We start from the raw sequence: 10,967 nt of genomic DNA on the forward strand, positions 1-10,967 counted from the left end.
TTTACCATTTACCTAGAGTATTTTACGGTGTATATTATCTCAGGGAGAACTTCAATGTAAACATATGTACGACACAATTACTATTCATTTATGCTTAATATGCTAATAAGTGCTTTTGAAAAGGACTTCTATTTTACTTCTAAGCTTATGTGATTGAATTGATTAATCTGCTCCTATGGAGGGTAAACAGTTGAAGCACTCATTGAAAATGAGTTGCTTGCTAGCTTTGTAAGTGTTCGTATGACTAATCATCTCGGCATAACGATAAGTCACACAAGGCCTAACACCATGCTGTTTGGGCCTAGACCCAAAAGACTAAGCCCTTCTTGGGCTCCTAGCCCATGATCTACTAGGCTCCGGCCTCATAGGCTCCGGCCCCCTGGGCCCCGGCCTCTTAGGCTCCGGCCTCCCAAGCTCAAGCCTCCTGGGCCCCCGACCCGTGTCAACTCACTCGGATCCTCGAGACCGGTGACACGTGGCGCTCGTACAGTGCAAGTCACCACAAAGGACACGTGTCATCGCCGGATTGGTTGACACTTTTCCAAAGGTACTATAAAAGAGGTACCTTCTTGTCACAAAAGGACAACTGAAATCATTATTATACTATTCACTCACTCTGCTCTCAGATCTCTCTGAACACTGACTTGAGCGTCGGAGGAGCTTTGGCCGGCACCACACCGGTGCCCTTCCCGCTCACTTTTGTGTACTTGCGCAGGGTGCTCTGGATATTATTCTCTCTCATTACACACCAGTCGGACCCAGCTACCCGTTCCTGCCCCACTTCGACGTGTCATCCGCTCAGTGGTGGGTCAACGGGCCTACGTGGTTCGACTCGACGTTGACTGCTCTACCATTTTTTAGCATCAACAGTTTGGCGCCGTCTGTGGGAAAGTTACAACTTTTCCCCATTGAATTCTCTACCCTCAGTTGAAGTGCAAAAACCTTCCGAGCTTCCGAGCTTCCTAGCTTCCGAGCTTCCTAGCTTCCGAGCTTCCGACCCTCACAATGTCTGACGGAGGCCCTATCCTCGAACAAGTCGACAACACCCCGCTGGTTGACAAGCGAGGCAAGAAGACTGCCGAATCTGATCAGGAGGAGTACATCCAGCGATTGGAGGCTCAGCTCCAACGAACCCAGGAACAGCTTGACCTCCAAAAAGGTGCAACACAGCTGTATGAGCGACTCCTCCGCGACAGGGAAGAACATACCACTCCCCGGAGTGGTGAGAGGAGGAACCCCCATGACAGGGACGAACGCACCACTCTCCGGATTGGTGAGATGAGGGACCCCCCCCGAAGGGACCAAAATGTTCCCCGCCAATTGGATGTAGGGCAAGGTAGCCATCCACCCCCAGGTTTCCAAAAGAGACTTATCCACCCGGTCGGCCGGGCTCGATCTGGCGAGCATCCTACCCGCTCTGAGGAGTTCCACATTTATCGGGACTGTCGTCATCTGCTCGATGACAACCACTCTCGGCGAGAAGAGCAGCGGACGAACCGGGACGAATCCCACCCGCGTCCCCAAGACTTGGGGGAAGAGCAGGCTCCTCGTCCCAAGCGACGACGGGGAGAAGAGCAGGTTTTCTCGGCTGGGCGCCGCGCAGAAGATGACACTTTCACAAGTGAACAAGTCGCTGACTCCGGTAACAGCGGTTCTCTTCCACCAGACCAACTCCAACAACTTCTCATGGACATCAGTGAGCGCCTGAGAAGAGTGGAGGGGGGAAGTCGTGGTGGGCACCCATCTTTAGAAACAAGGGAGCTGCCTGGACCTTTCACAGCTCGCATCCTATCCACTCCTCCGGTTGGCGACGTCCGACCTCCCAAGATCACTCCATACACAGGGAAGGAAGACCCATATGACCACCTCATGAGTTTCAGATCCGCTCTGGAATCTAAAGGTGCTGATGACATTACGAAGTGTCGAATCTTCCCTTCCACCCTCTCTGGCAGTGCAAGGGACTGGTTCTACCAACTTCCTCCGGGCTCGGTTGATTGTTTCAACGAGCTCCGAGAGCTCTTCCTAGGCCAGTATATCATCCAGACCGATAGAATCTACACCACGGATGACCTGACTCGAGTCCGACAGGGCAGCAGGGAATCCCTCCGGGAATACATCACTCGATTTCAGCTAGAACGATCCCGGTGTCGCGACTGTGATGAGAAGGTAGCCTTCGCTGCTTTCAAGGGTGGTCTCCTAGAGGGGGACTTCTTGTTTGAACTCAACCGCCGCAATCCGCGCACCTACAAAGAACTTATGCAAGAGGCCATTGCCTATGCTACTGCGGAATTCAAAACATATGGGACGAAGCCGCCCACCGTGGATCGCCCAAGTACCGACCAGGCCATCATAGTGCCACCCCAGCCCAAGCCCTACTCAGGTAACCAGCATGGGGGGTCCGGGAAAAAGTTCAGTAAATTCACCAAGAAGCAATTTGGTGATGGTAGAGGTGGAGGACAACGAAGGGAGGAAACTTATCAGACATCCTACGCCTCCAAGTTCAAAGTCTATACAATTCTCACTGTTACTTATACAGAATTGTATCCTCAGATCAAGGACATCCTTCCCAAGCTCCCACCCCGCCCACCACAAACACGGTACCGGGCCAACAAGAACTTCTTTTGCCTTTATCATAATGACCATGGCCATGACACCGAGGCATGCAGAGCCTTTAAGGAGGCAATAGAAACTTTGGTACAGGAAGGAAAATTGGATGGCTTTATAGACAAGGAGGCCACCGAGAAGGCCAAGACCGAAGGACAACGACGGGGGCGGGTCAATACCATCTGCGGGGGCCCGACCCTTGCTGGCAACTCCAACAGGGCTAGGAAGGAATACGCCCGAAGTGCTCAGCAATGCTCCGGCGTTATGGCTGTAGACTTCCACCGTGGAAAAAAGATTCCTAAGCTCGGGTGGTCGCCCATTTCCTTTGCTGAGGAAGAGGAACGTGATTTGATCTTCCCACACGATGACCCCTTGGTCATTGAAGCCACCATAGCTAATTTTGATGTGGCTCGGATCCTTGTCGATTGTGGTAGCTCCGTCAACATCCTCTTCGCCTCCGCCTTCACAGCTCTTGGGATTGACCAAGAGAGGCTTGACCGGTCGGTCGCTCCTTTACTTAGCTTTTCGGGCGATATGGTCACCCCTCTTGGCGGGATCTACCTTCCACTCACCCTTGGGAGGTATCCTTCGTCCGCTACCACAACCACTCAGTTTTTGGTGGTCGACTGCCCCACAGCGTACAACGTCATCCTGGGACGACCAGCCTTTAACCAACTGAAGGTTATGATTTCCACTCACTTGCTTTTGATCAAGTTCCCGACCCCATGTGGCACGGGGGTAGTCAAAGGCAACCAGGTGTCAGCCAGGTCCTGCTATACGACTTCCGTCAAGAAGAAGAAAGAGGCCATGCCCTCTATGGCTGTTTCTGTCTCCCCCACCTGCCCCACCCCGGATCCTCCCGAAGATCCTCGTGATTCATCTTTCAGAGCTATTGCCCAACCAGATGACAATCATGTGGAAGAAGTTCTCATCTCACCTGCCTACCCGGACCGCAAGGTACGGGTCGGAACCCAGCTTAGTATTGCTCTCCGAGACGAACTCATCAACTTCCTTCGTGCCAATGCTGAAGTCTTTGCCTGGTCCTATGATGACATGCCTGGGATCTCTCCGGAGGTGATCTCCCATCGCCTAAGTCTTAACCCGCGGCACCGCCCCGTCCGCCAAAAGCGCAGGCAGTACAAGCCCGAAATCTATGCTGCTATGAAGGACGAAGTCGACAAGTTACAGAAAATTGGTTTCATCCGCGAGGTTTCCTACCCGGATTGGCTGGCCAATGTTGTGATGGTCAAAAAATCAAATGGCAAGTGGCGGATGTGCGTCGACTTCACCGACCTCAACAAGGCCTGCCCCAAGGATAGTTTTCCTCTTCCTCGCATTGACCAACTGGTTGATGCCACAGCAGGCCATGCATTCCTTAGTTTCATGGACGCCTACTCCGGCTATAACCAAATCCTTATGCACAGCTCCGACCAGGACCATATTGCCTTCATTACTGACAGGGGCCTATATTGTTACAAAGTCATGCCTTTCGGACTCAAAAATGCCGGGGCCACCTACCAGCGTTTGGTCAACTCCATTTTTTCAGAATATATTGGTAAGTCCATGGAGGTCTATGTGGACGACATGCTTGTCAAGAGTGTCCGGGCGGAGGACCACGTTAACAAACTTTCTGAGATGTTTTCCGTGCTCAAGAAGTACCAAATGCGCCTGAACCCTGCCAAGTGCACGTTCGGCGTATTTTCGGGAAAATTCCTTGGCTTCATGGTAAGCCAAAGGGGGATCGAGGCCAACCCCGAAAAAATCAAAGCCTTGATCGATATGCAATCTCCCAGGACTCAGAAGGAAGTGCAGAGCATAACGGGCAGGGTCGCCGCCTTGACACGATTCATATCCAAGGCCACCGACTGTTGCGCCCCATTCTTCAAAACCCTTAAGGCTCGGACAAAATACATTGACTGGACTCCGGAGTGTGAGAAGGCCTTCCAAGATCTAAAGGAGTACATGGGCAAATCACCTCTACTTTCTAAACCCGAGCCAAGGGAAGAGCTACTCCTCTACTTGTCCGTTTCCCTGACAGCCACCAGCTCAGTCCTAATTCGACTTGAGGATAGGGTTGAGCACCCGGTGTACTATACCAGCAAGGCCCTGCAAGATGCTGAGACCAGGTATCCAGAGATAGAAAAATTAGCCCTTGCCTTGGTCACATCAGCCCGGCGCCTCCGCCCATATTTCCAGGCTCATCCTATCGTGGTTCTCACCAATCAACCACTTAGGCAAGTATTGCAGCGGCCTGAGGTCTCTGGCCGGCTTATCAAATGGTCCATTGAGCTGAGCGAATTTGACATTTCCTACCGCCCCCGGCCCGCGATCAAGGGACAAGCCATTGCAGACTTCATTCAGAGTCTACCTTCCTACCTGAGGTTGAGCCCTCCTCCGCCATTGTGTCGACCACCGACCCACCAACTTCTTCTACTCCGGCAATCAGACCGGATCGCCCAATCTGGTCTTTATATGTTGATGGGTCTTCTAATCAACAGGGCAGTGGAGCCGGACTCGTTTTGATCGCCCCTGACCAGACCACCATTGAGTATGCTCTTCGATTCGGCTTCCAGGCATCCAACAATGAGGCTGAATATGAGGCCCTCATCGCCGGTTTATCTTTGGCACTACATATGGACGTCGAGCAACTCCGAATCTACAGCGATTCTCAACTTGTGGTGAACCAGGTCACGCATGAATACCAGACCAAGGGTGAGCGCATGGCCGCTTACTTCACCAAAGTTCAAAGCCTACTCAATCAATTCTCAGCATACCAGCTCATACAAATCCCTAGGGCGGACAATGAGAGGGCGGATGCCCTAGCTCGCCTTGCCTCGGCAGTTGACCATGAAGCCGGAAGGTCTGTCCCAGTTGAGTTCTTACCTCAGCGCAGCATTGATGTTATGGAAGTCTGCCAATCTGCGCAACAAGCTAGTTGGATGGACCCTCTCCTTGTATTTCTTAAGCACGGGAACCCATCCGCGGACAAGGCTGAGGCTCGGCGCCTTCGCCATAGAGCTTCCCGGTACACCATTATTAACGACAAGTTGTACAAGCGGGGTTTCTCCCTGCCATACTTGCGCTGCCTTACCCCCGAACAAGGCGACTATATCCTCCGAGAGATCCATGAAGGGGTCTGTGGCAATCATGCAGGGGCCCACTCTTTAGCCCACAAGGCCATTCGCCAAGGCTATTATTGGCCGACCCTCCGCGCTGATGCAAGGAAGCTCACCCAGAAATGCATAAAGTGCCAAAAATTTGCAACTTTTCCGCACCAACCACCCGAGCCCCTAACTACCATGAACAGTCCTTGGCCCTTTGCCCAATGGGGCATTGACTTAATCGGACCAATGACTGAGGGGAAGGGCAAGGTCAAAATGGCAGTCGTCGCAGTGGACTACTTCACTAAGTGGGCAGAGGCCGAGCCCTTGGCAAAGGCAACCACCCAGACCATCAAGAGCTTTGTATGGAAGAACATAATTTGCCGCTTTGGTCTCCCTTACGCCATTATCACTGACAATGGCAAGCAGTTTGACAACAAAGAGTTCAAGTCATTTTGCTCCGCATTCAACATCAAGGTCTTCTTTGCCTCTCCTGGTCATCCTCAGGCCAACGGGCAGGTCGAGGCAGTCAACAAGACCATTAAACATACCTTGAAGACCAAGCTTGATGCAAAGAAGGGAAAGTGGCATGACCTCCTACCCGAAGTCTTATGGTCCTACCGGACGACCTGTCGATCCTCGACCGGGGAAACCCCCTTTTCTTTGGCCTTTGCTTCTGAAGCCGTCATCCCAGTTGAGGTCGGGCTTGCCTCTTACCGCCTCGATACATTTCAGCCTGAGCACAATGCTGACCAGCTAGCCCTCAGTCTTGACCTCGCTGAAGAGCATCGGGCCCAGGCTGAGCTACACAAGTACGCCTACCAGCAACGGGCTACCCGATACTACAATTCTAAAGTTAAGCCTCGCCACTTCCGAGTGGGGGACTGGGTCCTGCGCAGCACTACCTTGGCCAAAACGGGTGCTCTAAAACCTAATTGGGAAGGACCGTATGAAATCATTGAAGTCATCCGCCCAGGCACATACAGGCTCCGCGCCACAACTGGCAAGGAACTCGGCCACCCTTGGCACGCCGAGCACCTCCGCTACTTTTACAAGTAGACAAATGCTGTACCCCCCGGGGACTTTTTTCAATTTTATCTATGTTATCACTTTCAATAAATACAAGTCCTACCACGGACTCGTTTTTTTCTTCATTTTTATTCAAAGTGTTAATTGGCTGTATGGACCCCCGGGCCATCAGACATCCGACCCTGCCCATATCCGCCCCATGCATTCAAGGGAAGCCAAGTACCATACATTCAGGGCGCGGCTATGGCAAATGCATTCAAGGGAAATTAAGTACCATGCATTCACGGGAAAATCAATTTCATGCATCCAAGGGAAACTAAGTACCATGCATTCGATAAAATCCTGTAATACCATGTATTCAAAAGAAGGGCATCCTACCCCATAACGGGTCGGACACCCTCCAAATCATCCAAATAACAATAAGTACAAAACTTAATAATCAAAAGAGTTTGCAAGTTGGCACGGGCCACATCCGACCCGACCATACAACTCAAACCAAAATAGGGTAATGGTCCGCCCACCCCTGCCCCCGGGCCATAAGTGCAACAGATGCCTATTTGGGATCCTCTCCCATATCACGCTCTCCAACTGGGGATGCTCTGTCCCCATGCTCTACCTCCTGGGCACCTTCCTCCGGGATGTTGCCAGGCACTTCGTTGCCAGCCCCTAGCAGACCACGCACGCGGTCCCAGTCAAAGTCAGGGCACATCTCCTCGAGCTCCAATTTGCAATCGCCAAAGCCCATGGCATAGCCGCTGTTGTACTCATTGTCCAACTCCTGCCTAGCCTGGTCCGCCTCTTGCTTGGCTTGGCTCAGCTCCTGCCCGCTCTGCTCCAACTCCTGCCTAGCCTGGTCTGCCTCCTTCCTGGCCTGCAACGCCTGGTTCTGGGCAACCAGGGTACCGACCTTCTCCTCGGCTGAGAGCGCTCTGTCCTTCCACACCACGAAGCTCGACATCTCGTCCTTCATCTTCTCCACCGTGGCCAGGACACTAACATGTGCCTGATAAGTGAAGAACAGTGCCTGCCAGGTCGAATGCCACGAAAGTGTTATCACAAGCTATAAAGTTTAAACTTTGGACATCTCATCAACATATACCGCTTTCCCTTACCTGGGACTGCTCGGAGAAGGCCCGCTGCAAGACGGATAGTGGCTCAACCTCATCGCCAATCACCCGGTCATCCCTCCCCTTCTTCAGGGATCCTCCAAAGTCTGTCACTGCTTGCTGTGCCAGACGATCCTCCTCTGGGACTGGATCAGACGCAGTGGCTGTGGCTGCCCTCTTGCCCTCTCTCCCGGGCTCGGCCGTATCTAACCCCGTCTTCCTTTTCCTCCCGGGAGAAGCCGCCTTCGGAACCTGGGTGTTGGTAGACCCACTATGCCTCATACCCCCGGGCACCGTTGCACCTCTACTTGCATTCCCCTGGGACGAGCCACCCCCAGCCAACAGTGCCCCCATCATCATTCTCCTCTGGGCAGGCGGGGCATGACCAACCGGTCTACTTGTTTTCTTCGTGTTGGCCATCTTCACTGAAAGACCAAAATAAAATTCAATGAGCACAAATTATTATCTCATCAACTAATACTCCAAGAGGGGAAGTACAGAAGCTCACCTGGGACTCCGAAGCCGTACTTGGCTAACTTTTCAGGAGACAAGAGGTAGGCAGCGCTCAACTTTCGAGCAGGTCGGCTAAGCACTCTTCGCACCTCTTCCGCGCTACCCTCCGACAATGGAAGTCTCTCCCACTCACCCCCTGCCCAATCAAACAACAAAAGACTACTATTAGTATGAGCATAACATCAGCTAATAATCCAAGTGTACATAGACCAATGCATCGGCTCAGCCAGGCAACCTATTATGTGGAAATTCGTTGGCACTCTATACGTGGTCATCCTATCACTCCGGCCGAATTCCCAGGCTCCACTCGCGAAAAACCATTTTTTCTTCCATTCCTTATGAGCGTCCGGGTGGCCCACCTGTATTTGGCGAGTCGTACCATCCGTGAACTGCCCGTTTGCCAACTGCGAGCAGTACATCCACCCTCGCAATTGGGGGCTCGACTTAATCTCAAACAAGTTTGAGAATTGAGCCATATTCGGGGCATCATACCCCTCATCTCGGAACAATACATACAGCCCAATTAATGTTCTCCAACTATTGGGCGTCAGCTGAGCTGGTGCAATCCCTAACTTCCTCAACATATACTGGAAATAGGGGTGGAGAGGAAGCCTAAACCCATGGTGGAAACTCTTGGCAAAACACAAAATATGCCCCTCTGGCGGGTCACTCAAGACATCACCCTCTCCCGGGAGGCTCAGATGGATATAATCGGGAATGTGGAACTCCACCCTCAATTTTTCAAGGTCCTCCTCCGTCATCCTGTTCTCACACAACCCATCCACGGACCAGTATGTCTTAGGTACAATGCGCCTACCCACATCACCACAACTGGTGGGCGTCTCTTCATCATCGCTGTCCTCACTACCAGAGCCTTTTCCCTCACTTCCCATCACCATGGACAAGCTCTCCTGGATGGTCTTGAGCACTTTGCCCACCCCCATATTTCCACACCCCATCCGGGGTCGGGGCATCTTGGGCCTCATCGGCGTCCCATCACTTGTGGACGCCCGATCAGACTCTCCCTCATCTGTAGAACTGTTCTCATCTGAGGAAGCCATGAAATGTCCGACCTCAGCACACCTGCCCATCCAAGACAACACCATGGACATATCAGATCAATACTGGTTTCCCACCCCCCCTATATGTGCTCTTCTACCCCCAATTTGGGAACGTTCACCCTATCACCTTTTTCACATGCTCAGCCACCAATCATTTATCAAAGCAAATATTCACAATATCAATTCAAGCATACAAGCAATAAAAACACAAGCCTTTACCTGTATTCAGCGGCTCCACCGGCTCAGACGGGTTCCGACCCACTTATCTTGTCTCCTCAATACCTAGCCAAAAACACAACACTCAATAAATTACATAGTCAAAAAAAGAATGAAGGCATGTTGCCCACCCAGTGCTCGGCACGGCTCATACCCACTTGCACCTCCACCTGCCCCTACTCACATTATCCACAAAATTCCCAAATAGAATTCCAAGGTCCGCCTCCGGCTGGACGACCACAACTTCTCAAAGTTCTCAATTTTTTCAAAGGCACAATCAATATATCAAGTGGGTAGAAAAATTTCTATTTGAATTACCTACCTCAAAACGTGAAAATCAAGCCCGATGCAGCACCACCTCCAACGCGGCTGCACCCGGGCAGCCCCACGCGCCCCCGCGCACACCACCAATCCGGGCACAAAACAGCCCCCCCGGTGCTGCTGCCCGCGCTGACCAGCCACTACCCCGAGCAGCAAACCAAGCCGAGCACCTCCACCCGAGCCCGCGTTCAGGTCCGGCCCGAGCCCATCACCATCGCGCCAAGGCCGAGCCGCCACCCCTCCAGACACACCCGAGCCGTACAAGCACTCACAAGATCCGACCCGAGCACTACTGCTCGGACTGCCCGGATCCGCACAAACTCCACTCGAGCCCCCTGCACACCGCGGCTGCACACACCCGCCCCGAGCAGCCCACTGCTGCAAGCAACCGACCCGAGCTTCCCTTCCCCGACCCGAGCACTGCATAGCCAAGCCCGAGCCCGATCCGGCCTGTGCAGCGCTCCTCCGGCCCGAGCCCACCTGACCCGAGCTCGATCTCTCTTTCGGTTGCCTTCCGAGCCGCCGCCAACCTCAACTGCAGTCCGACCCGCCGACCCGAACACTCAGCCACCTCCGACCCGAGCACTCCCTCGCTCCCCTCAGTCCGATCCGAGCCCTACTCTACCTAACCCGAGCTCGCCCTTTCTCTTCCGACCCGCGCCGAAATCCCCTCGACCCGAGCTCCTCCTTCACGACCCGAGCAAGCCCCAGCCACTCCAACTTTTCCGGCCCGAGCCCTCCCCTCCCAACTCCCACCCGAGCAGCTTTCTTGTTCTATTTCAAAAACCCAGCCGCCTCTTTGAGTTGTTTTTAATATCAACTCTCTCTCTCTCCAAAATATGTCTACAGTACTCCAGTGTGAGACTGAGGGTGGGTATTTTATATCTGAGCTATACACTGTAATTCTACAATCTTCTTTACAGAAGGCAACATTCCACCATTAAAGTCGGACGAGGTTTACTGGGATTACATCCAGGGTCTACTGCTCGGAATACAGGGTGATCAAAAATTCCAAA

General features: G+C 52.8%; 2 protein-coding genes across 2 annotated transcripts; one reads left to right on the forward strand and one right to left on the reverse strand.

The window, feature by feature from the left end:
* The first annotated feature begins 1,005 nt into the window (after window positions 1-1,005).
* Window positions 1,006-6,764, forward strand: LOC147286201 (uncharacterized). The gene is made up of 2 exons (XM_086240700.1): window positions 1,006-4,860; window positions 5,103-6,764. Exons 1-2 carry the CDS (start codon window positions 1,006-1,008, stop codon window positions 6,762-6,764), a joined length of 5,517 nt encoding a protein of 1,838 aa, XP_086096826.1.
* Window positions 6,765-7,273: 509 nt separating this feature from the next.
* Window positions 7,274-9,459, reverse strand: LOC147286202 (uncharacterized). The gene is made up of 4 exons (XM_086240701.1): window positions 8,589-9,459; window positions 8,349-8,489; window positions 7,847-8,265; window positions 7,274-7,758 (listed from the first exon to the last, which is right to left on the reverse strand). The coding sequence occupies exons 1-4, from the start codon at window positions 9,457-9,459 to the stop codon at window positions 7,288-7,290; spliced, it is 1,902 nt and encodes a 633-aa protein (XP_086096827.1). The 3' UTR covers window positions 7,274-7,287.
* Window positions 9,460-10,967: the final 1,508 nt, after the last annotated feature.

This window comes from Dryas octopetala, chromosome 4 (genome assembly GCF_963921425.1).
Source record: "Dryas octopetala chromosome 4, drDryOcto1.1, whole genome shotgun sequence".
Taxonomy (NCBI): Eukaryota; Viridiplantae; Streptophyta; class Magnoliopsida; order Rosales; family Rosaceae; genus Dryas; species Dryas octopetala.